Source organism: Dryobates pubescens, chromosome Z (genome assembly GCF_014839835.1).
Source record: "Dryobates pubescens isolate bDryPub1 chromosome Z, bDryPub1.pri, whole genome shotgun sequence".
NCBI lineage: Eukaryota > Metazoa > Chordata > Aves > Piciformes > Picidae > Dryobates > Dryobates pubescens.
Window position 1 is genome coordinate 47,867,812 of NC_071657.1, and position 27,883 is coordinate 47,895,694.

Sequence of the window (27,883 nt, forward strand, 5' to 3'; positions counted from 1 at the left end):
TGGAGAGCGGCCAGGTAGAGAGGGACCTGGGGGTACTGGTCGATGGTAGGCTGAACATGAGCCTGCAGTGTGCCCAGGCAGCCAAGAGGGCCAATGGCATCCTGGCCTGCATCAGGAGCAGTGTGGCCAGCAGGAGCAGGGAGGTCATTCTGCCCTTTTACTCAGCACACTTTTTACTGGTCACCAATCCCCAGCTCACTTTCACCTCATTTCAGGTGGTTGTATGGAGCAATGAGGTCTCTCCTCAGTCTCTTCTGTTCTCTCAGCTGCTCCTCAGGGAAGTTGTTCTCTAGGCCCTTTTGTTTGTCTTTCTCCAGACATGCTCCATCAGCTCAATGGTGGTTTGTTTTGTTTTTTTTTTTTTTTTTGAAGGGTGGGGCCCAAAACTGAGCACAGTATTCTAGGTGCAGACTTACCCTTTTGAACACAAGGGCACAATCACTTCCCTGCTCCTGCTGGCCACTGTGAGAGACTAAATCTTATCTCTCCTAATATGACTCGACAAAGACAAAATCACCTTTGCAGCTGGTCTGACAATGGGCCACTGCTATTGACAAGATCATCCCCACCCATCAGGTACCTGGAAAGGGAGGATGGTGAGACAATGTATTCACTACCTGGCCCCTGATGTGTTTTGGGTGTGTGAGCAGGTAAATGGAGAAGGAGAAGGCAGAGGCCCCCCCCTTCCTCCAGACCCCTGTCCAAACGCAAAGGAATACACAGGAAGATTTCCTGGGGAACAATACCTGGACACATACCAAAGGACTAAATCCTGTATAAAAAGACCTGAGCAACTACTGGCTTGGTAGAAGAAAAATACAGCAGAACCAAAAACACAGGAGAAGGACAATGCCACTGGGAAGGAAAACAGTAGGGAAGGAAAAGCCCAGGGCAATGCTGCTCTGAAGAAAAACGGAGAGAGTACCAGGAGAGAAAAAATGACAGAGACATCACCATGGAGCCTGGAAGAAGCAGACCAAGAGGAACCCTCTCTCCGTGTCCTAAGTTCTGCCTGCTGCAACTCATGGAGCTGAAGAGGCTGCCCAGAGGACAACATCTCTTCTACAGCCAAAACTGCAGCACCCTTCCTATACAGACCCAACATCTCCTGCAGCACCTTTCCTCGACAGACTCAAACTGTCCTGGGATGTGAGGGGTGTGGTAAAATAATTCCTTTTCTCCTCTCTCTCTCTCTATTCTCTCTCTCCCTCTCTATTTTCTCTCTCTCCCCTTCTCATCCATCCACTTTATTTGTGTAATAAATAGCCTTGCTGTTGATATTTTGGCCTCATTTGTGCCTCTAATTTCATAACATGGGAATATTCAAAAGAACTGAGTCTCTTTCCCTCTCCAGACTGAGACAGCCACACTATCCCTCATACAGGCCAGGATGCCGTTGGCCTTCTTGTCTACTTCAGCACATTGCTGGCCCATGCTCAACAGGCTGTTGACCAACACAACCAGGCCCTTTTCTGCCAAGCCTGATGATAAATGATGGAACATGGTTTGGTGAGCACATCTGCCAGCTCGCTCAGTACTTTTTGGTGTATCCCACCCAGGACAATAGACTTGTGTATGTCCAAGTGATGCAGCAAATTACTAACCAGCTCCTGTTGTATTTTGAGGGCTACATTTTGCTCTTCATCCCTATCTTCCAGTTCAGAGGGCTGGATAGACAGTTAAAGTACCTACCAGGTTATGAAATTCTTCAAAGTACTACACACTTCATGATTCTGCAATTTGTTTATCAACCCATTTTGGAGTATTTATGTGGAACAGTGAGAATAAAATTATTTTCTGTCTACCACATGCCGTAATTTTCCCTATCAAATATGAACTATGAAAGCAATGAACAAAATTACAAGCTTGGGTAACATTCCTACTGGCACTAGGGGAGGGTGGGATGAGGTAGGAAAGGCAAGCATATATGTGCAACTGTTTTCTTCTTTTCTGTTAACATATGCACAAAATGCAAGTAATACTTATCAATCATTTGTGCACCACTGAAATAATGGATATCAGGATATCAAGAGCCATGCTTTGAAATCCTGAACTTCAGACAAAAGGGGTCAGTTTGCTTTGAGCACTCTTATATGTAACTGGTGACCACCATATGCGCACCAGACAAAGAGTATTTCCATGTTATATATTTTCATCATTTTCTAAACATTTTTTGGACAACTGCTCTAGTTATGTAGGTGGATTTATTGCTAGAGAAATTTATGGAATGGGGATGAAGCAGAAACTGTAGAGAAGTGGTTCCTCCCTCTCCTATTTCTCAACCTTTCACTCTTGTTCTCCTGCTTACTCTCTCTGGTCCCCCTCCCCCACCTTTCTTTCCCTTTCTCTCTCATTTCCTTATCTTTCTTTCTCTCCCTCCCAACATGTAAAACACCATCAGTCATGCAGTGTAGATTCATAAAAGGTGAGAATATTTCTAGCTCTGTGGCAGTTAGAAGACATTGTTACAGGCTGAATACACTTATGTGTAAATAAATTCCCAGGGAATCTGAGAACCACTGACATAGTAGGTATGTAAAACCATGTAACTGACATCAAGGCCTGTTGCAGTTGTGTAGCCTTATTGAATCAGTGGAGCGCTCAGTCCCTGCTGAGGCAGATGTCACCTGCATCTGCATTCCTGACAAGCAGTTACACCTGAGATTCAGGGGACAAACATACTTCTGCTGAGCTCTATTGCCACTGAGGCTTAATCACAGGCTTTGAAAAGTATATTTACAAAACTAAAATAATGGCTTAGAGGTGTTGATTTTGTGCAGTGTGGAAAGAGTCATTAGAGTGCAAGTTCTTCAGCTGTGGTGTCTCTTTAAGTGTCAGAAGTCTTGTGCCTGGTCTCCAAAGGAGATTGATTCTCCTGATGATAACATCCATACAGACACTAAATAATTTTAAATGCATGATGAAGACTGTGAGTTTTATATATATTCTCAAAAGTTTATCTTATGTGACATATCCCGTCTCCTTTTCTTCTTTCTTTTGTAATTTCGTTTCATTCTGTGGAAAATTCACTATGTTGCAGGAGTGGAGAATGATGTTTTTTCTTACTCCAGTTCAAATACAGTAGCAGTCAAGTCATGCAGCAGACAAAATCCAAGCCAGATAAATCAAATGACAAAACAGCACCATAAGAAGCCATTGTGCATCCCACAAATACCACCTAAACATTCAGATATAATATCCAGAAATCCTTTATAATAATTTCAGAAAATTCTGCCTCACCGTATTGGACTAGAGAACTTTTAGCTGGAGTGATGATAAAAAAACTTGAAGTGATAGAGTTCTATAGGAATTGCAGAAAAATGCATGAAATATAGATGTGTGCCTGTGGCATACTTACTTTAAAACTGGGTACTGTTGTGTGGTTTATTGCTTTCTGATCCAGAGGTTGACTTGAAACTATACCATCCAGCTCATGCCTGCATTCATAGAATCATAGGATCATAGAATTGTTAGGGTTGGAAGGCTCCTCAAGGATCATCTAGTTCCAAACCCACTGCCATGGGCAGGGACAGCTCACACTCCATCAGGTTGCTCAGAGCCACATCCAAGCCTGGCCTTAAAAGCCTCCAGGGATGGGGCTTCTAGCACTGCCCTGGGCAACCTGTTCCAGTGTCTCACTACCCTCATGGTGAAGAACTCCTTCCTAACATCCAATCTGAATCTACCTATTTCTATTTTTGTTCCATTCCCCTAAGTCCTATCAGTACCTGTCACCCTAAAAAGTCCCTCACCAACTTTCTTGTAGGCCCCAGGAAGATACTGGAAAGCCACACTAAGATCTCCTCACAGCCTTCTCTTCTCCAGACTGAATAGCCCAAACTCTTTCAGCATGTCCTCACAGGAGAGGTGCTCCAGCCCTCTGATCATCCTTGCGGCCATTCTCTGGACATACTCCAGCATGTCCAGATCCTTCCTGTAACAGGGGCTCCAGATCTGGACAGAGTGCTCCAGGTGGGCTCTCACCAGAGTGGAGTAGAGGGGGAGAATCACCTCCCTTGACCTCCTGGCTATGCTTCTCTTGATGCATCCCAGGATGGGATTGGCTTTCTGGACTGCAAGTGCACACTGGTGGCTCATGTTGAGCTTCTCATCTACCAACACCCGCAAGTCCTTTTCTTCAGGGCTGCTCTCAAGCCAGTTGCTGCCCAGCCTATATCAGTGGTTGGGATTGCCCTGACCCAGATGCAGGACCTTGCATTTGATCTTGTTGAACCCCGTGAGGTTGTCATGGGCCAAGCTCTCCAATCTGTCAAGGTCCCTCTGGATGGCATCCCTTCTCTCCAGCATGTCTGCTGTGCCACACAGCTTGGTGTCATCAGCAAACATCCTGAGGGTGCACTCAATGCCACTGTCCATGTTGCCAACAAAGACGTTAAACAAGACTGATCCCAATACTGATCCCTGAGGCACTCCACTTGTCACTGGCCTGCACCTGGACATGGACCCATTGACAGCCACCCTTTGTGTGTGGCCATCAAGCCAGTTCTTTATCCACTGAATGGTCCATCCATCAAACCCATACTGCACCAGCTCGGAGACCAGGATGTGGTGCAGGACAGTGTGGAAGGCTTTGCTCAGGTCCAGGTAAATGACGTCAGTTTCTCAGCCTTCATCTATTAATGTTGTGACCTTGTCATAGAAGGCTACCAGGTTTGTCAGGCAGGGTTTGCCCTTGGTGCAGCTGTGCTGATTGTACCCAATCAACTGTTCATTATTCTTCTGCCTCAGCATTGCCTCCAGGTGGATCTGCTTCATGATCTTACCAGGCACAGAGGATAGACTGACTGGCCTATAATTCCCTGGGTCATCTTTCTTTCCCTTTTTTAAAATGGGAGTTATGTTTCCCCTTTTCCAGTCAGTGGGGACCTTCCCAGACTGCCATGACTTTTGGAATATAGTAGAGAGCGGTTTAGCAACCTCATCTGCCAGTTCTCTCAGCACCCATGGATGTATGCCATTGGATCCTATGGACTTGAACACCTTCAGGTTCTTCAGGTGATCATGAACCTGATCTTCACTCTCACAATGGGCAGTTCCTTCTTCCAGCCCCTGCCACTATCTTCCAATATTCTGGGAGTGCATCTGGAGCCCTTGCCAGTGAAGACTGAGGTAAAGAATTAATTGAGAACTTCAGCCTTCTCCATGTCACTTGTCACCATTTCACCTGTTTCCTTTCTGAGGGGACCCACACCTTCCCTAGACTTCTTTTTACCATTAACATACCTATAGACATTTTTACTGTTCCCCTTAATCTCCCTGGCTAGATTTAATTCTAACTGAGCTTTAGCTTTTCTAACCAGGTCTCTTGCTGCTTGTGCAGCTTCCTTATATGCCCCCCATTCCAATTGTTTTTTCTTCCACTCCTTGTAGAGTTTCTTTTTGTGTGACAACATGTCCAGGAGCTCCTTGCTCATCCAGGCAGGTCTCCTAGCATTCTTTCCTGCTTTCCTCTTTGTGGATATATTGTGCTCCTGGGCACGGAGAAGGTGATCCTTGAAAACTGACCAGCTGTCCTGGGCCCCTCTTCCCTCCAGGGCTTTATCCCATGATACTTTGGCCAGCAGATCCCTGAAGTGATCAAAATCTGCATGCCTGTAATTCAGGGTTGTAAGCTTGGGATACATACTCCTAATTGCCCTGAGGATCTTCAATTCTATTGCTTCATGGTCACTGCAGCCAAGGTTATCCTTGAGCCTCACATTGGTGACCAGCCCTTCCCTATTGGTGAGCACATGGTCCAGCACAGCACCTTTTCTCACTGGTTCCTCCACTGTTTGGAGGAGGAAGTTGTCATCTATGCATTCCAGAAACATCCTGGAATGCTGGTACCCAGCTGTGTTGTTCTTCCAGTAGATGTCAGGGTGATTGAAATCCCCTATTCCTTGAGCCTCGGCTAATATTTTGTGAGAACAGCCACAGCTTCTAGTCAGGAGTCTGAAATTTCACTGCAGGGTTTTAGTAGAGTAACTTTTGTGGTTTATGGCATTGTCAGTACCTTGAGATAGAAATGGAACTTTACAGAAATCAGTTCTCCTTAGAGGCCTCTGTACAATACAAAGTGTTTAAAAAAATAAAAAGTGAATGCTGTTTCTGTGTTCTGGCATTAGCCCAGACAGTGGTTATACTGTAGGTGAGTGTTCTGTAGCCACAGCTCTCACAGTTCTGGTTGAAAACTCAGGATTGAGAGGGAGTTAGGGTGGGGGGTGGGTGCATGGAAAAAAGGTAGGTGAATGGTTGCAGAGAGAATATGCTATGCTTTATGCTGTCTTCCAGTTCTCACACATAATTTTTATCACTTCTTTCCAAAGCTCACCTGTCCTACTGCTGTGGAAATGCAGTATCATAATTCATCTCCATGTTATTTTCTCTCCTAAAACTGCACTTATGAAAGAACAAAGCCTGACTTAAACCTTATTTTACTACATCTTACAATAGAGCCATAGAATTGTGAAGGTTGGAAAAGACCTCTAAGATCATCAAGTCCAACTGTCAACAGAGCACCTCCATGGCCAGTAAACCTTGTCCCAAAGTGCCATGTCTACATTATTTTATCACTCCCTCCTGGAATGCTGGTTCAACCTGGGGAGCCTATTCCAGTGTTTCACAACACTTTTCAATGAAGACATTTCTTCTAATATCTAATCTAAAACTTCCCTGGTGCAACTTCAGGCCATTTCCTCTCATCCTATCACTTCTTACTAGGCACCAATCCTCAGCTCACTTCCATCTCCCTTCAGGTAGTTGTATAGAGCAATGAGGTCTCTCCTCAGCCTCCTCTTCTCCAGACTAAATAATCCCAGTTCTCTCAGCCATTCCTCATAGGACTTGTTCTCTAGGTCCTTCTCCAGCTTTGTTGCCCTTTTCCAGCTTTGTTGTCCTTCTCTGGACACTCTCTAGCAACTCAGTGTCCTTCTTGCAGTGAGGCTGAACACGGTATTCTAGGTGCAGCCTCACCAGTGCCAAGTACAGGGGAACAATCACTTCCTTACTCCTGTTGGTCACACTATTCCTGATACAGGCTAGGATGCTGCCGGCCTTCTTGGCCACCTAGCACATTGCTGGCTCCTGTTCAGCAGGCTGTTGACCAAGACGATCAGGCCCTTTACCACTAGGCAACATTCTAGCCACTCTGCCCCAAGCCTGTAGTGTTGTGTGGGATTGTTACAACAGAAGTGCAGAATGTGGTACCTGGCCTTGTTAAACCTCATACAACTGACCTTGGCCCATCAATCCAACTTGATCTTGCTAGCCAGAGCCAGCAAGAGCCTTCCTACCTTAGAGCAAGAGCCTTCCTACCTTTGAGCAAGAGCCTTCCTACCCTTGAGCAAATCAACACTCCCATCCTATTTGGTGTCCTCTGCAAACCTCCTGAGGAAGTTCTCAGTCCCCTTCTCCAGATCATTATTAAAGACGGTCAAGACATTAAAGACATTAAAGAGAACTGGCCCCAATACTGACCGCTGGGGAACACCAACTGGATTTAAATCCATTCACCTCAAGTCTCTGGGCTCAGCTATCCAGATAGTTTTTTCACCCAGTAAAGGCTATACCTAAGTCAAGAGCCACCAGCTTCTCTAGAAGAGCACTGTGAGACACAGTGTAAAAGCCTTTGCTAAAGTCCAGGTAGACAACATCTACCACCTTCCACTCATCCACTAGGTTGGTACCCCTATCATAGAAGATCAAGAGAGTAGGGCCTGCCTTTTATGAGGATGTGCTAGCTGGGTCTGATACTGTGGTTGTCCTGTACATGTCATGAAAGCACACTCAGGGTGAATCACTCCATGACCTTTCCCTGGCACTGAGGTCAGACTGACAGGCCTGTAGATCCCCAGATCCCTTCTTGTAGATGAGGGGTCACACTGGCAAACCTTCAGCCATCTGGGACCTCCCTCTTTAACCAGGACTGCTGACAGGTACTAGGTAGTGGCTTGGCAAGCTCCTCTGCCAGCAGCCTTGGTACTCTCAGGTGGATCTCATCCAGCCCCATAGACTTGTGAATGTCCAGATCTTTTGTCAAAGGTTATTCATAAGTCATGCAGTATCTATATTGCCTTTTTTGTGTGAATGTAAATTCAATGTTTTTCTCTTCCTCAGATCAGTGTAGAATGGCAGCTCTAAGACACTGCATTACTGCATGTTCTGGCCTAGTGCTGCTGCTCTGCTATTTGCTGTGTCCTTGCTGCTGTGTGCATACCACAATATAATTGTTTAAATGCACTCACACTGCTGTGTTGTTCCTATGGTGAATCCTGCATAGTAATTTGATTTGATTAATGGATTTTAGAAGGTGTGGTCCCTTACTTCAGGCTCATGTGGTTTGAGACCACCGTGTTACAGGTAACCTTGGCTGTTTAGCTCCACCAAATTCAATTAATTATTCTGTAGTTCACTTAAGAAAAAATGTAGGAGACAATTCCAGGAGCTGATCACATAACACTAATGTTGCATTTCTAATTACTTGGCAGCAATCATTTCTTACTAAGAGGACTGCAAGACATACAGGTGATGCACACAATGATAACTCCATTTACTGTGAATTTTACAGATGCCACTAGAGGTCTGACCTTAGTGCCCTATGTGGGCAAAATTGACACTGGCTTGCAGTCTGAAGTTCCCATTTGTCTTTTTCAAGATTGCAGGAATATGGTCTTCTCTCTGTAAAAGATTTTCTTATTATAGCAATTTACACAAGCTCAGTTGGTCTGTGAACCATAAAACTGAGAGTCTTAACTCGTACTAAAAACTGTTTAAACATTTTCATTTCAGATATTGTCATCACTGAGAAACAGCTGAGAGAGTCTGTGATTGCTAAGATATTTGCTTGGTTCTTTCTTTTTGTACACCATGATACTTTCCTTTCATCCACACTCAGAGTGTGTTTGGCCCCATATGAGCATTTACATTTGTACACAAGTTGCTATCCAGGCTATTCCATGTTTTATTTTAAAATATAAATTTATAATTCATTCAGGTACAAAGTGCAATCTGTTAATTTTTTGGGGTTTAGAATGTATATTCAGGATTGTGTTTCCACATAAGATACATATGTAGAGGTTTTGTTTTGTTGTTGTTGTTTTAAATAATTCATTATATTTTAATCTCAGCCTCTCAGTAGAGTACAAAATAGGGTATAAAAAGTCTGCATCATTGTGACTCTGGCCTGAGGAGTTTCATACACCACCATAACCTTATCATTTTGTGAGTTTGATATAAAAAACCAAAACCAAGAGGCTTGTAATCCTCTATATATTGATTTTTTATTATTAAAAACTGAAAGTTGAAAGAAAGCTCTAAGCCTGCTTTATCAGCCATGCTTGGACCAACTTTGGATGCCATTTCTAAGATCTGGACACATGCCAAAGACATTAAAAGGTTCTTTTTGCTAGCATTTTGCCAAGGTGTTCTTACTGCTCTCTTTTTATGAAAATAATTCATTTTATTTATTTTGCAACAAATATTTTTATTCATGAGAGTCTCTTCTGTATTAAGACAGAGTCTGTCTGTCCCCTAGTGTAAGAGAGTTTGTTGGAAAATTATCAAAAGAAACTTGTAAGTATGAGCACTGTTATTTCCTTCAGAGTTTACTGTGTTACAAGTAATCTAATGACAGTTTATTGGTGTCCACTTGGGGAAGTGGGACTGGTGTTTTTATTTGAGAACTTTTTCACTTGAAAAGCTCTAAACTTAAGCATGAATGAAACAAGTGCAATGTAGTGTAGTAAAGGTTGTTTGCTGAGGTGTTCATTGGCTGATCACAGAAGTGAACCCTGTCAACCATGTCCCACCATCTTCCACTGAAAAGGGGCATGTGAATATTACTGCTGCTCTCTAGACATGCTCTTTCTAAGTGCACCTTTTCTTTTCATTTCTTCTGTGGCTCAGTTCATCTAAAACCTCACTGTGGGACAGAGTTGTTTAAATGTTTGTGAGGCAGATCAAATTCACAATAAACTGTTCATTCAAGGTAACATATCTGCAGGACTCCACTGACTTCAGCCTTTTGAAGTTTTTCCATGTTTTTCATTACAACATCATCATGGCGTAAGGGAAATTTTAGAGACAAAGATCTGAGATGTGGAAGTGTGACCATTTGAGGCTGTGCCTTTAAGAGAAAGACAGTGTTGGGAACACTCTGGCTGAATGTTTTTGTATCAAAATGAAAACACTCTGATATTCTAAATGAATTTCATTGGTAGATGGGCAGAATGCAACTTTAAGTTTTAGGGCAGTTGGAATTTTTCGGACTTTCAGTCTGTTCTGCCATTCCAGCCCGTTCTGCTTCTCTGCTTGTCTGCTTCTCAGCAAACTAGACGGAGCTGACCTTGAGATAAGCAAAACTAATTCATGCATGTGCTTCTGAAGCCTCATAACATCTCCTTTCCTTAATAACTACCTTTCTTTCTCTCTCTAACCCCTTTTTGGGAAAAAAGGGGGGGGTGGGGGGTGGGGAGAGAGGGGGTTACAGGGAGGGAAACCCTCCCCAAGGAGGGAATTTTGTTGTGTTATTTTTCTGTGCTGTATATTTCTGTATATATTTTGTAAATACTATATATATACTGTGTAATATATAACCTGCATTCCATATATGCTTATAAATATAGCTTGCTTCTCCGACTGAGTTAGCTGTGGTCTCTTTCTCTGTGGGGGAGGGAGAGCTAGGCCCTCTCTCAACCTACCACAGGAAGGATCATGATTTTATCCAGAATACATAAGAATTACTCGTGAGCCTAGGATTAAAGCCTCAGTTTTGTCAAATTGCCCACATGTCTTCCTCCAAGATTACAATATGACAAGAAGTTTAAAAAGCAAAAAGCTTGATTTTCTTATTAGGTGATAAATATGTGTAGGTTTAGTATGATTCTAGTTGTTCACATATCTCTTCAGAATTTTCTTTCATAAATAATACTGTGACTGAGCTGTCTTGTTGACACCATGTGCATTTTAAATTCGATAGTGCTTTCTTACTTACCTTCAATGTGAACAGTTTTCCAGTCTGTGTCCATACAAGTATCACTTAGCTTTATGAACCAGTTTTTGATGAAAGGTACATACTTCTATTTAAATGTAAAAGATCTCAGGCAAAGCTGAACAACACCTATGTAAATACTATTCCTTAGAGAATAGAGCTCCTTTGTAAGCAATTCAGTATCTCTAGAGATTGTTCAAAGAAAGCTGATGAAACCCAAAATGTGAAAAAGCAAAAGTTGTAGTTTATGGATTTTTTAAAAAAGATTTTAACTGGCATGAATAACTGTGTTTCTCCTATCTACTTTCTTAGCTGTCACCTAATTTCATTCTGTTCTTTTTGTTCCTTTGCCAGAGGTTGTGGTGGTTATTTTCATTGCTGAGCTGAACAAGTTTCACAGTTTTCCACAGAAGCAGCCAACATTGTTTCCGTGTCCTTACAGGTTAATATTGTGTTTAGGGCCCATGCCTGCACAGAAAATAGGTATCAATCCTTGCCTTAATTTGATGGATCTGCCATCTACTTGATAAGAGAATGTAACACTTGTCACTATCTTACAGAGTTTCTCTGCTATAGCAATGATCAAAGGCCACAGAACTTCCAAATTAAAAGAGAAATATTAATAATTTAGGAAGCATATTCTCAAATAATATTATAGACGAAAATAACTGTTTAGTGTTAAACATTTTAAATCATCTATTGCCTAGCACTTTACCATCAGGCACACTGGGTTTACTTTTCCTTCAACAGAGAGAGAGCATAGCATACTTAGGGAGAAGGATACTGTGATACGTCCATTTCTTTCTACAGTGGATATCCTGCTGAAAGTACCATTGACTGAATGCAGAACAGACACAAAGATCAATCCCAGTAGGACCAAAGCTCTTGAGGTAGTGCTTACTTAAAATCAATCAGTCTTTTCAGTTATCCCTGGCAGTGATGGCTGTTAAATTTTCTTACCATTTCACTACAGTTTTTTCTTTCAACCTATACTGAGAGCATGGTCAGGGGTGTTGTCCTCATCCATGTTCCATTCAAACCACAGTTATTTTCAGTAATTCAGTAACTTTGATATATCTCAGTGTGTCTATTCTTTCTGGATATGACACTACCATAATCCAACAAAATAACTGTTCACTTGACTATGATAAGAACATTTTCAGTATTGGTACAACCTAATGAATTGCAGTAAATAATTGCCAGGTTTTGGAGAATTCTGAAATTTCCTTTTTCTTCTAGAGAAGCTTAAAGAGTTTTTGTTGACAACCTCAGAAATCAGAATTCTGCTTCAATCTGCATGTTCTACTGACTTTTTTTTTTTTTTTTACTGCAGTGGTCAGTAGCTGCTGCTGATCGTTTTAGGATATGTATAAAATGGGAAGGTTTGGTGAATAAGGAGATGTGTGGAGATGTGTAAAATATAACATTTTAAATATGCTAATGTGTAGCATTGTCATATCAATTCATATATAATTTGTGAATGTATCATATATGTGTGTCCCCAAAGCCAATAAAATGCATTACTGTGTAACAGCAGTGTTACAGGCAGGGTTGACATATCCATTGTTATGCATTGGTTTTCCTGCAAGCTGCACAGCAGGCCGTTTCATCTAAGCAACTAAGAGAGTGTCTTGCTCCAAAAATCATCCATTTGCCAGCCAAGATGCAAAATACCCTTTTTCTAAGAGTTAAATGTCAGGTGTGAGGGTGAGTGAGAGGATTTAGTTTCTGCTTGAGCCAGTGGTGAGGGGAAGTTCACATGCTGTGATTGCACCAAGTTTGAGGAAATGAAATTTGTAGCCTCAGTCATAATAACAAGCAAACACTACTAACATTTCTCAATGAGTGAGATTGCCAGTAATGCAAAACCAGTACTAAAAAATCTACTCTAATTCAAGATGGGACCTTCCCAGGAAAGAGTGAAAATCCATTGTTTCTGTTGTGCTGTGTGCAAAGGCCTGTGGTTACTAAAGCTATCAAGCTACCATCTCCAAGACCAGTATAGGAAGAATAATTAATTAAAATACAACTGAGGGTTCTTTACTCTAGATATTTTGCTTCTGAGAGCTGGCAGTGTATTTGCTTCTTGTTTAAGACATTGAGTTGTCTTTCTCAAAGCAGGGCATACCTAGTCTCAATGGTGTCCTACCAGTAGAGTTCTTTTAACTGTGACTTGAAATGGCTTCAGAAAATTGAATATATCTGAAGATGGTAGTTTCCAGTTCTGCTTCTGGGGTAGAACTATATCAATCCATAGAGGGCAAATTGAACTCAGAATTTTTTCTCTACCTCTGTTGAACTCTTAATTATACCAAGGAGGTGAGTCAAGGTGCAGGTACTGTGGAAACAGTGGGCAATGTGCTAATTTAATTTTTTTTGTTTGTTTTTAATCAATATATTGACTTAGCTGCTGCTTGCTAGATTCTGCACCCTCTTGTGCACTGAGCAGTCCTGCTGGAGTCACTAGGGCTGATTAGAGCAGACATCATACAAATTATTAATCTTCTTTGATATTATTCTGAAATGCATCCATTAAATTAGCATTGCTGGTGGTTTTATGCATGTTACTTCTGTTCCAATTTGTATTTGGATTTCTCAGCTAAAAAAAAATTCTATGTGGCTGTGGTCAGAAACAATAGAAATTATGGAATTTGGCACAGCCCTGAATATGAGATTGTTTGGAAAATATCACTGGCTCATCTATCAACTGTTAAATCATCAGAAGAGTTCTCAGTAGTAATTATGGAGTTACTACTACTGTAGCTTTCTATATTTCTCCTGTTCTACCACCCTTAGGCATGCCAGTTCAGAGCCATCTTCCACCACACTGTGTCCCATTCACTTCTAAATATATCTCCTAAAACATTCAATATGTGTTTACAAATTGTGATCAGGCTAAAATTCAAGTGCTGTGCTTGTGGGACTGTTTTTTTTATCAGAAGCTGTATTTAAATGATGACACACAGTAATTTGTTCATTCTTCTGTCAGTGTAATTTACAAGGCAACGACAGATAAACATAGCTATACAGGATTCATTTACAGTGACACAATGGCAGATACACAGAGCAGAGCCCTGCCTATGAGATAAAGTGGACTGAGTGACTTATGCAGTAATTAGGGGATAATTGTCATTAACCTCGCAAACAGTAGTTTACCCATATTGTTTAAAAGGCTCCAGGATGCATAATGACAAGGTAATCTGTCAAAGCGCCAGGGGGAAATATTAATAAGATTTGTGCAAGCCTGGATAGAAAATATGCAGAAAGCGGCCACATTAAGCTAATTGGTGGATGAATATACACTTGTAAAAGTGCTTCTAATGGCACGTTTGCTGCTCTCCAAATGACTACTGTTAATGTGGAGAAGTGGGCTGCCTAGAAAGTCAGGGCTGCTGGGACAAGAGGGTATTAAGACATGCAGGCATAGTTATTATTACTTTGTACACTGTAATATAATTTCCCCCAATTTCTTTTGCATTTGTGCCTCTAATACGTGCCACTTCATGTACCACAGCATTTTTGTACTCCAGTGATCTTTGCCATTTGATGTCACTTCTGTACTCAGCTGCCTACCCTTTTCATCATGTTCCCACCTGTGACACACCTGGAGTTTTTTGGTGTACATTTTTAAGGTAAACAATCAAAGGAAAAAGGCCTCATTAAGATTATGTTGTATATTGCAAGTAATAATGCATAGTCCCTTAAGAATACTAAAGATGGAAATCAGTCTCCTTCATATACCCAGTATATAGTACAACTGAATCCTGTTATTAAGGCACAATTTGGGTTCAGTCAGAAAACTAAGTGTGTAATGAAATCCTGTTTATGAATATAACTTATTGGCACTTTTACTCCAGTGTTTTCAACTTTGGGCAAATTCTCAGTTCCTTACAATGTCCCTGGTTATGCAAATTTCTTTCTGACTTCTTCGGAAATTTTACTTAAAAGCCTGGGAAGAGTCAGCTTTTGTTGCTTACATTTTCCAGTTACGGTTATGGCTTTAGTCAGTTTAGATTTAAAGTGAGAAAAGGACCATCTGATAATCTAATTTGACTTGACTGTTAGATGTCTTGCCCTGCTTTTGATGAATTCCATGTTAGATGGAGCAAGGATGTCAGACATGATTTGTTTGTATTATCACATTGTGCACTGGAAAAGGTCTTGGCTGGAGACAGCCTGGGTGTCTCTTGTGGCTATGTGTATTGTGAATACAATACTTCATCATGGCTCTTTGTCAACGTTTCCTGTTTCTCATTAAAATTATGTGTCATTCTTTCAGTGTTGGTGAAACTGAGGCTCAGAGAGGCTTAAGTAGCTTGCTAAATTTACTGAAAGACTGCCAGAGAACAGAAAAAGTAACTTTACTTCTCAGTGAGTTACACAGCACTAACACCAAACAGTAAAACCACAAGTGATTTCAAGGACTGAAAGTATCAGGCAAATTTTCTTACATGGTATGCCAAAATGGGCAACAATATATGGAAAAAACGATGAAAGCAAGCATGAAAAATCAGTCATTGCTATGGTTATACACATGCTGAGTATTTCCTACCCACTTACATGCAGAATTGTGTTGTAACATTAATTTATAGCTGGAATTATTTCAGTGGCTTGCTGTGTTTGTGTCTCTGTTTACATCCTACCCTGAGAAGTCCCCATGGCACCTCATACAGTCTAAAATCTTTGCCTTCATACACCATGTGCTTGCTGATTTGATTGCCTTTAGGAGACATGTCTGCCTAAGGGCAAACGCTCCGTTACTTGCCATAAGTTAGTGGCAAAGCTTCTTCAGAGACATTTCAATGAATTTTCCACTCTCACAGCTTGTAAAGAAGCAAAGATATCAAAATGTTCCTCTGTACTTGGAGTTGCTGTGGAAGGAATTTGAATACCTTTTTCTATAAAATCTTGTTATTCTACCGTTTGATTAATGTGAGACAAAAAATGGCATACCTTTAAGTGCATTAAGAACTATTTTCATGAGCAAATACCATAAAGCATCTGGCCACTTCATATTAACTTTAAAATCTTTTGAAAGTCTCTATCAGAATCAATAGTGAAGGAAATAAATTTGCATTTGAAAGTTTGCGCCATTCTTGAGTGGACAAGGGCAAAACACTTGGGAAGTGGCACTGATATTTCAAAATCAGTGTCAAATAATGAGAGACTGACAGCTGCTGAAAGATTACTTTGAATCTTCTTAAAGCTACTGAATCAATGTGTGCTATACTAACAGGAGTTTTGCCACAATCAATTAGTGACAGATTTTGACATTTAATGGTTGTCAACAACATAACAGATGTAAATCAAAGCAAGGCTTGTTGAAATCATAGGAGTTGTACCACTGTAAAGCTAGTAAATGCCAGAGGAGTATCAGGATCTGGCAGTGCTTAGGTTCTTCTCCTCCAATTGTGGACAGAGGTTTACTGTGAAACAAACTTGTCAGACACCCAATTGTAAAGAGGCTTGATGTAGTTGTTATAATTAAATGAAGCTCCTGTGATTCTAACCCCACAGTTATCTACCTTAGGTTTGAAAATAAAATTGCTGTATGCAGTGTGTCTCAGCTGAAACCAGGACACAGTGTTATTCAGGGGAAAAAAAAGTCATCATCTTGTGAATTATACATTCTTATCTGGTCCATAATCAAGAGCATTCCATAACAAAGTGAATATTTTATCAAAAGTCAAACAATATGTTTTAAGAATAAGAAGAAGCATTTAAAACTAGTGCTCTTGCATTCTAATAATTTTACTGGAGTTGCAAAAGCGAATACATGTTCATGAAGAGCAGAAAAGAGTCTAAATTAGTATTTCTTTTCTGCAAACAGACTGTCTCCCCTACCCCAAGTTCACATGGGTACTTTATAGTTGGCTTTTGAGAGGTTGTCATCATCACCCCGTGGAGAAGGACCTGGGAGTCCTGGTGGACAAGTTATATATGGGTCAGCAATGTGCCCTTGTGGCCAAGAGGGCCAAGAGGGTCAATGGGATCCTGGGTTGCATTAAGAGGAGTGTGTCCAGCAAATTGACAGAGGTTCTCCTCACCCTCTACTCTGCCCTGGTGAGACCTCACCTGGAATATTGAGCCAATTCTGGGTTCCCAAGTTCAGGAGGGACAGGGATCTACTCAACAGAGTCCAACAGAGGCCGCAAGGGGACTGAAGCATGTGCCCTACAAGAAGAGGCTGAGAGACTGGGGCTTTTTAGTCTGGAGAAAAGAAGAGTGAGAGGGGATTCCATAAATGTTTATAAATATCTGAGAGCTGGGTGTCAAGAGGGAGGGGACAGGCTCTTCTCTGTTGCACCCTGTGATAGGACAAGGAGTAGTGGATATAAACTAAAGAGCAGGAGGTTCCACCTCAACATGAGGAGGAACTTCTTCACTGTGAGTGTCCCAGAGCACTGGAACAGGCTCCCCAGTGAGGTTGTGGAGACTTTCAAGACCCCTCTGGATGCATTTCTGTGCAACCTGTGCTAGATTCTATGGTCCAGCTGTGGCACAGAGGCGGGACTAAATGATCTCTGGAGTTCCCTTCCAACCCCTAACATCCTGTGAACCTTTCAAGGAAATGCTTTCAAATAGATTTTAAGATTGGTGAACCAGAAAAAATTAAAAGGTATTTTGCAGTTGGGGTGCCCTGTGAGTACATTTAATCCCTGAATGGATTCCTGTGTTGAGAATCCATTCCAATCTTTGTAAATTAGTACAGAACCAGCACTCCAGCAGGTTGCTTGTGGAGGGATGTATGATGCTAGTATATGTCTTTGGGATGAGATATAAAACAGAGAACTTGCATACTTTTGGTCAATAAAGACCCTGTAGGCCATTTAGTGAGAGCGTGGGTGGTTAACAGCAGTGTCCTGGCTAGGTTTCAGCTGTGGTTATTGCATTCCACCTCCTTATGTTCCATCTGCAGTTCCAGCAGGATGTGTTCCTCACTTTCACTCCAAAACCTTTGAGCACTGCTGCTGTTCATTGTTATACAGCCGCTGTGCTCCACCATGGTGGTACACCCCCAATATATATTCAAACAGATTTGGCTCCACATCATGTTTCAGGGCTAAGTTATGTCAAAATTACTTTCCAACTTGGTCAGTGGAATTACTCTGGATTTAAAGTGCAATTATTCTGAATCTAAAGTGCAGCCAGAGTTCATCCAAGGTCTACACCACTGGTTAGGAAAAATTAGAAAAGGTCTTTGGATGTCCTTTTGGTCAAAACACAAAGCTTTTTGATGCTGGATGCATAGGAAGACCTTGAGCCTAATCATTACAAAACTTGGCAGCAAAAGGAAGTAAGAAGAATGTATATGAGTAATTAAAATCTCCTTCTACTTGTCAGTTGAATACATACTGCCAGGGTCATTCTTAGTTACAGTTTGGAGAAAGACAGCCCTCCTTTCTACCCCTGCAGTACCACAGTGATATTCTCATGCACACCCTGTGTCTTTGGGGCAAAGAAAACAAGTCCAAGAGGTAAGAGAAATGGAGCGTCAAAAGGGAAGAAGATCTGTCAGTTGATTTTTCTATCAGAGTAGAGGCTGCAGTGAAGCCAAAAGATAAAGATTTCCATCGTTTACTGAAAGTGGTAGTGCTACACTGGTTCAGTGGTTTGGTTTTGGGGGGTTTTGACTGTTTTTCTTGGGGTTTTTTTTGTGCTGCAGCACTATAACTCAAGGGAAGGACCACTGGCACTTACAAATGAATTGGTGAAGGGGACTTGATGGGCAGTGGATGAGAAATGAATGTTAAAGGGGAAAAGTTTTAACCAGGTCTATTTGCAGTATGGGTGTGTTAAATCTCATAGCAGTTGCACATGTATAATCCCTGTGAGCAAGTAGGCTCACATTTTCTTCATGTTTACAGGAGCAAAGGTTAGTTAGATTCCGCACGGTGAAAACACACCTATCAGAAAAAATGAGTATGTGTGAATGTACATTTCTGTGGAAATTTCTTCTGTTTTACAGAGGTCAGTGGAAATTAGCCAAAATGAGCAAGAGGTGTTACACATAGCCTAATCTGAGTTGGTGTGCTGCCACACAGTTTTGGTAACTTTTACCGCAGGGATAGTATGACTACCCATGGTGTACACAGTCTGAAATTTAATTGGGAAGAAAAGAGATGCTTCTGGCAAATTCAGCCAAACAAAAATAATAAACCCTAAATAATGGAAATCATGTAGGCTTTACTTTATTAGAAACAAATGCTGATTTTTTTTTCTGTCTACACCCTAATTAAAACCATCCTCTACAATTATAGTGTGACCAAATGAGTCTTTCAATCTGCATTTCAACTATTGCAGCTGCACTCAAAATGTTTGTTTGAGGTCAACTAGAAAATACATAGAACTTTAGGAAGTGCTTATAGAAGAAGTATTTGTGATAAACCCTAGGGTTGCTTAACTATTTAACTAAATGTGTACCCATGTAATATTTTGTAACTTTACTTAACTGATATGCATCAAAAGCAGTTTATGGTGCATATGCACACATGATAAAATATGAAAGCTGGCAACATCTTCTTCCATATAATTTCAAGTGTTTCTTAGAAGTTACCACAATAGTGCCCCAAAATAATTCTGTAGTGCTTTCAAGAACATCAGGCTTGTTTAAGAAACCCTTTTTTTTTAACCTTTCTCAACTCTTATATAATAATCTCTCACTCTGTATTCAGCCAGGTGTATACATACATTTTACCTAGTTAGAAACAAAAAAATAATTGCTGCAAAAAGCGTGTGTGGGTATGCAGGTACATGTATTGGTGTGAGTGTAGACATAAAATATTTCTTGCAGATAATACAAGCACAGGAGTCAATGAAGCTTCTCATAGAAAGTGAGCATTTAAAACAACTGATTTCATAATAAAGTTTAAGGCTTACAGTATATGTTTATACTGAATATTTGTGCATAGTGTTATTACTTTCTAAATATGCAGTATTTAAATTGGGTGGTTTTAGGGGTGAATTGAAAGCTTGAAATTTGCAATTATTTCCAATTATGATCCTAAAAATTTGGGTGATCTTTGTGTCCATCTTCTGCTGTAGCCTGTTTGTGTCATCGAAGATCACAGTCTTGACACCAATCACTTATTGTGTCTGACCCAGAAGTTTAAGACAAGTTGTACCCTAACACAGCTTGACTCATCTCTTCCTAACATACAGTCAGCAAAAATGAGAAAGCTCATTTAGGGTGATTAATCATGGCATTACATTATAGATCTAATGTAGCATGTGTGTATGCAAATCCATATCTATACAAATAGCAGTCAAATTGTGTTTAGAGTTAGAAATAGGTGCAAGGTCATGTGTTGTACCCTTGGAGGTTAATTTGATTGAGATACATATATGAAACTGTGATAGAGCTACGCCAGCATTTTCTGACACTCTCCCATGTCATCTTGACTGCTGAGATGCAAAGATATGGGTTGGAGGAATGTGGTGGATGAAGAACTAGCCTGATGATTGCACTCAAATAGTAAAGGTCAATGGTTTAATGTCTAAGTGGAGATAAGTAATGAGTGATGTTCCTTGGACTGGACCAGTGATGTTTGGTGCCTTTGTCAGTGATGTGGACAGTGGGGTTTAGTGCACCTTTTACAAGTTTGCTGACACCAAGCTGTGTGATGCAGTGAGGATACTGGAGAAGAGGGATCCATCCAGAGGGACTTTGACTAACAAGAGAGGTGGGCCAATGGCAGCCTCATGAAGTTCAGCAAAGACAAGTTCAAGGTCTTTGACCTGGGTCAGAGCAATCCCAAGCACAAATGCACAAATACAGGCTGAGTGTGGAACATAGAGAGAGCAGTCCTGAGGAGAAGGGCTTGGGATGCTGGTTGATGAGCAGCTCATCAGGAGCCAGCAATGAGCACTTCCAGCCCAGAATGCAAGTCATATCCTAAGATGTATCAAAAGAAGCATGGCCAGCATGTCAGGGGAGGTGAGTCTCCTCCTCTGCTCTGCTTTCATGAGACTCCATTTGGAACTGAGCAGATCTGCAGGAAGGCCACAAAGATGATTAAAGGGCTGGAGCACCTCTTTTGTGAAGACAGACTGAGAGTGTTGGGGCTGTTCAGCCTGGTCAAGAGAAGGCTGGAGAGAGGCCTTACAAAAGCCTTCCTGGTATTTGAAGGGGGTCTAAAAGATAGCTGGAGAGGGATTTTTACAGACACATGTAGTGACAGAACAAGAGGTAGTTGCTCCAAACTGTAAGAAGCCAGATTTAGATTATACACAAGGAAGAATTGTTCATTATGAGGGTTGTGACGCACTGGAACAAGTTGCCAGAAAAATTGTGGAGGCTGCAACCCTAGAAGTGGTTAGAGCCATGTTTTATGGAACCTTGAGCAATCTGGTCTAGTAGGACGTGTCCCTGCCCATGACAGGAGGTTGAAACTAGATGATCTTTAAGATCCCTTCCAATCCAAACTATTCTATGATTATATGGTATTGTCCTGGAAGATATAAACTAAAATTAAAAAAACAAGGCTGTAATGGGGAAAGAAGGAAAAGCATCTCTGTAAGCTGTAAGAATTGGGTTTACCTGTCTACTGCCTGGCTTATGGCTGTACGCATGCAGTAGTATCTCCGCATTACTGACTTCCTTGTACATGTTGTCACAGAATGCTTGGTTTAATCATTTGTGAGCTGAAAAAAAAGTAATATAAATTGGAATTTTTTGTCATGGAATACTTAAACATGAATATGATTTAATGTCTTTGGAGAGAAAATTTAGTGTGGGATACTGTAAGAAACAAGAAACTGATTACATGTAAGAAAGGACTTGACCCTCCAATCAAGTATTACTATATACAGAGATCCGTAGCTGGTTATAACTTAATTCAAAGGGAATGATGGTTAGATTTTTTGGTTAATTTTAGGTTTTATAAAAAGCTATCTTTCTATTCACTCTTTATCTAGTTTTGCATAATACATGGTTACAATGATTTATGGAAAGATATCACTATGTAAATATTGAAGCCTATGAAATTTAGTATCTATAAGCTGAGTTTTCTATGACATATAGGCAGCTGTACGATTTTTCTTTACTTTCACTGTGGGAAAAAGGCCAAACATCTTGCTGAAAATTAACAAGATATAACTTTGGTATAACAGTAGGAGGTCATTTAAGAGCAGCTTTCTGATTCCCTGCTGTTCTATGACAGCAAGGGTAACCTCATGACGATAACGTCCTTGACTGCTATTTTTAATATCAGTGGGACTTAGCAGCTACTGAGGGTCTGTCCTTCTTCACTGCAAATCCTCAAACTAAATGAAACAAAGATGGTGGCATCTCATTGACAGGTAGTTCATGTAGCCAAGCACCAGCTTCTCTGAGTCAATTCCTGGAACAGCTCTCCAAAAGCAACATAGGGAACCCTTACATTTAGACAATGTCTGCCTGTTCTGTAAATGCAAAGATCTGAGTGTATTGCTGCTGGCTGAGGGACTGTGTGGTATCACCTTCCATTTACGTGTAGGAATCTGTTATGGGAGCTGTACCTACTATTCTCTTGAGTTATTGTTGTTCTGGCTGTATTTAATGTTTATTTACTTAAATGTAATATTTTTTGGTAAGGCATCCATCTGCTGCATAAGCCTGTGAGTGATTTACAAATTAAAGCAAAACCAAAACAAATTACTGCCAGTAGTACATTACAAAGCAGCCTGCAGCTTGTTGCAGACAGGAATCCTAATTCAATAGATGTAAGCAGTGTAAATTAGACAATATTGTTTCCATCTTCAAACAATGTAAGTAACAGTTAGAAGGAATTAATACTTGTGGCTTGGAAATGGAAATGTCTGCATATACGTTGGGTCAGATGTGACAGCAAAGGCTTGCAGAACAAAATCTGCACCAAGTCTGGTTATGTAGTTCCAGGTAGCAATTACTAAAATGCAAAATCCCTATGACTGGCTGGCAGCTGTGGGAGAAGTAGGTATAAGAAGCTTTAGGTCACTCTCATTGGGACAGCAAAGTTAGTTGGATGGGAATATAATATAATCCTAGCGCTTTAAAAGATGAACAAATATTAGGTTGTGGTGGTGGTGGTCTTCTCCCTCCTCTTGCCCTTTCCCCTCCTTACACCCCCACCCCCCTTTTTTTGGTTGTTGTTTTGTTTCATTTCACTTTGATTTGTTGTTGCATGATTTTTTTTGGCATTCTCGATGATTTCTACTACATAGCACTAACTTGTAAACACTGCTTATAAAATAATGCTCCAACAGAGAAGTAGATCTGGGAAGACATAGAAATTAAAGATTTCCACAATGCTTCAAAGTGTTAAAGGTGGGGACATTTCCTGACTAATGTTGCAAACCAGAACAAGCATCTGCATCATGGCATTTTCTTCATCGCTCTATCAATGCATGCTGAATATTTACCGCATAGAGATGGTTTCTGTGGCTTTCTGTCTGGGTCAGCTGGGTCAATTGCTGTTGAGGGCATCATCGTCCTGTAAGTTTTGATTGTGAATGGTTATATGTGGAACATTTCTGAAGGTTTTCCAGTTGCATCTAAGGTAGTGAAACATACATGACTTTGGCATTTGTCATTAACTTCGTAGCCAGAGAGGTGACACATATCAGGACCAGCTATATGCTTTACTTTTTAGGGTAAATAGCAGTTTCCACTATTCTAATAAAGACCAGGACATTGGAGGGGAGAAGGGAGTGAGTACTTAAAAAGAAAGGTATTTGCAAACTTCCTAATCAAACAAGAGTTAGTGGGTTTTGCAATAGTGTTTAGCCCAAAGTGTTCATATAAAAAGATCTGAGACAGTACAGTTGAGTATCTTGCAAGACTTTCAAACTGCTTAATGCATGAGGAATCATTGAAATAATTCAGGTCTGATGGCCTGCAACAGTGCTTGTTGGTTGTAGTTACTGTGCTCATATTATGTCCAGCATTTATCCAAAAGGGAAGATGCGAATAAAATGATATATTCATTATATAAGTATTTTAATATGTTTTTATCAATACTTGCTGGAATGGATTGCCTGACATTACATTGCAGAATTTTTAAGTCCTACCTTCAGGCAAATCTCATGCTTACTAGCAAAAATGAAAGTGTGAAATGCTTTTTAATGTATATTTAACAACAGATAGGCTAGTGATTACTGATGTGTATTCTCTCTGGATCTTCCCCTTGCTATCAGAAGGCAATGTTAAGAGACAACATTGTTACACATTTATGCTATATACATCCATCAGATGCTTACTTTTCACATGTTTTTAACTGTCATTTATAACAAGCCTACAAAAAAGTAATCTGTTAAGTCTAAACCACACCAAGATTGCAGGCTCACAATCAACTGTCAATAATAGTCCAGTTGTGCTTAAAATCCATGTCCAAATTTCTGTGTTTTAGTGCAAGTATATAATGAATATGTTTTTCAATATTTCTGTCATGCAAGCATTATGTGTTATTTTTAAGTCTTGCCTTGCATCAAAATTTCTAGGGAGTTGGCCCATGAATGACTTCAGTCTTATGTCTCCTTGTATTTAAGAAGCAGATTGATCAAATACATTTATTAAGCTGATTCTTACAGTTTCACCATTTAATATGTTTGAGGTCCAGTTTTCTGTATTTTACATCGGAGTGCACACAATACTTTACGCTAATGTGTACTAAATATTAGCATCGTACATAGATCACTGTTGTTAAAATAAAGGTACTGGAAGCATTTTAGATCACAGAGCCCTGTGGTTTATGTTTTGTTTGTTCTGACATTATTAAACTCAATCTGTTTCTCTGACTGACTCTAATTACTATAGTTACATGGCTGGAAAGTTCTCATTTTTTTAGTCTAGCTCTATTAACGCTGTTTGTATGGTGTTTTTTGAGCTTAGTGTTTCATGTTCAGGCAGCAGAGCACCTTCTATTGAATTCAGTAATTATGCAGAATCAATAAGTTTTTTCTTTGTGTTTGTCTTTGTTGTTTCTTTGATATGGCCTCTAGGATGCTGCAGGCAAGGTGCTGGACCGCTGGGCCATCATGTCCAGGGAAGAAGAGATCATTACTCTTCAACAGTTCCTGAGATTTGGAGAGACCAAATCCATCGTGGAGCTGATGGCGATTCAAGAAAAAGAAGGGCAGGCTGTGGCTGTGCCGTCTTCAAAGACAGATTCAGATATAAGGACTTTTATTGAAAGCAATAATCGTACCAGGAGCCCAAGTCTCCTTGCTCACCTGGAGAACAGCAACCCTTCCAGCATTCATCATTTTGAAAACATCCCAAATAGCCTTGCATTTCTACTTCCATTCCAGTACATAAATCCAGTCTCTGCTCCACTGCTGGGGCTGCCTCCAAATGGCCTCCTGCTGGAACAGCCAGCAATGAGGCTCCATGAACCAAGCCTTACGACCCAAAATGAATATAATGAAAGCAGTGAATCTGAAGTTTCCCCTACACCTTTCAAAAATGAGCAGACATCCAGCAGGAATGCTTTGACTAGCATCACAAATGTTGAGCCTAAAACTGAGCCAGCCTGTGTTTCTCCTGTTCAGACACCTACACCTGTTAATGATTTGTCAAAAACAGAACACACCAAAAGTTCATTCCGCATTCACAGAATGAGGAGAATGGGGTCAGCCTCCAGGAAAGGAAGAGTATTTTGCAATGCATGTGGGAAAACTTTCTATGACAAAGGTACTCTTAAAATCCATTACAATGCCGTTCACCTAAAGATCAAGCACCGGTGCACTATTGAGGGCTGCAACATGGTCTTCAGCTCTCTCAGAAGCCGCAATCGCCACAGTGCTAACCCAAATCCCCGCCTCCACATGCCTATGCTAAGGAACAACCGTGACAAAGATCTAATTCGTGCTACATCAGGTGCTGCCACGCCTGTCATAGCAAGTACAAAATCCAACCTAACTTTAACAAGCCCTGGACGTCCACCAATGGGGTTTACCACTCCCCCTCTAGATCCTGTACTACAGAACCCTCTTCCCAGTCAGCTAGTGTTCCCATCTTTAAAGACTGTCCAACCTGTTCCTCCTTTTTACAGGAATTTGCTTGCTCCTGGAGAGATGGTGAGTCCTCCAACCTCACTCCCTACCAGTCCAATCATACCAGCAGTGAGTGGCATGGAGCAGCATCCCCCTCCTCCTACAGAGACATCAGTACCTTCAGTGCTGATGCCCACTCCAGAGCCTAATGCTGACCTTGCCCCCAAGAAGAAGCCAAGGAAGTCAAGCATGCCAGTTAAAATTGAAAAGGAAGTTATCGATACTGCTGATGAGTTTGATGACGAAGATGAAGAGGGGAATGACAACAGTGCAATGGTGAATGACATTGGTCATGAAAATCACTGCCATTCTCAAGAAGAAATGAGCCCAGGCCTGTCTGTGAAAGATTTTTCCAAAAGTGATAGAAGCAGATGCATTTCAAGGCCAGACATAAGAAGGGCAGACAGCATGACATCAGAAGACCAGGAACATGAGAGAGACTATGAAAATGAGTCAGAATCATCAGAGCCCAAATTGTGTGAAGAATCCATGGAAGGTGATGACCGCCTTCATGAACCTAGTGAAAAATCCATGATGCACAGTGACAGACAGGATGAAAACCACAATGACTCTTCCAACCAGGATGTCATTAAAGTAAAGGAAGAGTATGCAGACCCTACATATGATATGTTCTACATGAGCCAATATGGATTGTACAATGGAGGCAGTGCCAGTATGGCTGCCCTTCATGAAAGCTTTGCATCTACATTCAACTACAGTAGCCCACAGAAGTTCTCCCCAGAAGGTGAAATGTGCTCCAGCCCAGACCCCAAGATCTGCTATGTGTGCAAGAAAAGTTTCAAGAGTTCCTACAGTGTGAAGCTTCACTACAGAAATGTTCATTTAAAAGAGATGCATGTCTGCACAGTGGCTGGCTGTAATGCTGCATTCCCATCACGAAGAAGCAGAGACAGGTCAGTAAATATTAATTGATTTTCTACATTATTAAATGTTTTGAATTATGTAAGAATAGGCAGTTTAGGATATATGAAGAAATAGAGAGATGCACAGTAATGACAAGTGACAATCGTGTTCCCATGATATTGGAAGAATTCCATCACTTTAAGATTTTCATTGTTATTTGGCATTCAGAATACTATATATCATGCCATCTTCTTAAGTGACTGGCAAGGTATTAAACCATTCTTTCTGTGTGCCTGTGAACATGCACATTGTACTTCTGTTTATAAGTTGCAGCTTTTATCATATTATTTTCCTTTCCCTGCAACTTCTAAACCAAGGCATTATTAAATATATAGTAAATTGTATACAATAAAAATATCTCCATGCATGCATATCAAACTGTGGAACTGGGATGGAGGGTAAGGGATGAATGGACAGTTGGATGAATGGTTTGAGAGAAAGGATGCAACAACTAGAATAAAAGAATTATTTCCATCACTATAGGGTTATACAAAAGCAAACAGGAGAGATTATAAGATTATTTATTCTTGTCAATTTTTGAAATATTAGTATGTTGTAGCAAGAACAAGTAAATATTAAGAAAATAGTTCTATCCCTCTTTAGCAGAATTTACATGCCTCTCTATCCACTGTGGTAGTTTAGTCTACTTCATCTTCTTTTCCACATGTGAGCAACTCCCTTTCTCACTGGTTGGAATTTTGCACACTCAGAGAGGACAGGCTAGACCCATACATTTTTTTTATGATGAGCCAGGTTGGCTGACCCTTCAGATGACAATCATGTCCTTGCTATTCTGCTTCAATACTAAAACATTGGGGCTTGAACAGAGGCAGCTGGTTCTTAAACTCTAAGGTGCATTTTTGTGGTTTTTTTGTGTGTGTTTCATATTGGTTTGGTTTTAGGTTTGGCTTGGTTGTTTGATTGGTTTGTTTGGGTGTGGGGTTTTTTGTTGTTGTT

General features: G+C 40.7%; 1 protein-coding gene across 1 annotated transcript in view; it reads left to right on the top strand.

The window, feature by feature from the left end:
• BNC2 (basonuclin 2) overlaps positions 1–27,883 on the top strand; it is a 357,505-nt gene that overhangs the window by 307,902 nt on the left and 21,720 nt on the right. The window contains exon 6 of the mRNA XM_054178353.1: positions 24,950–26,916. Within this exon, the coding sequence (XP_054034328.1) occupies positions 24,950–26,916 (1,967 nt within the window). The remainder of the gene's footprint in view (positions 1–24,949; positions 26,917–27,883) is intronic.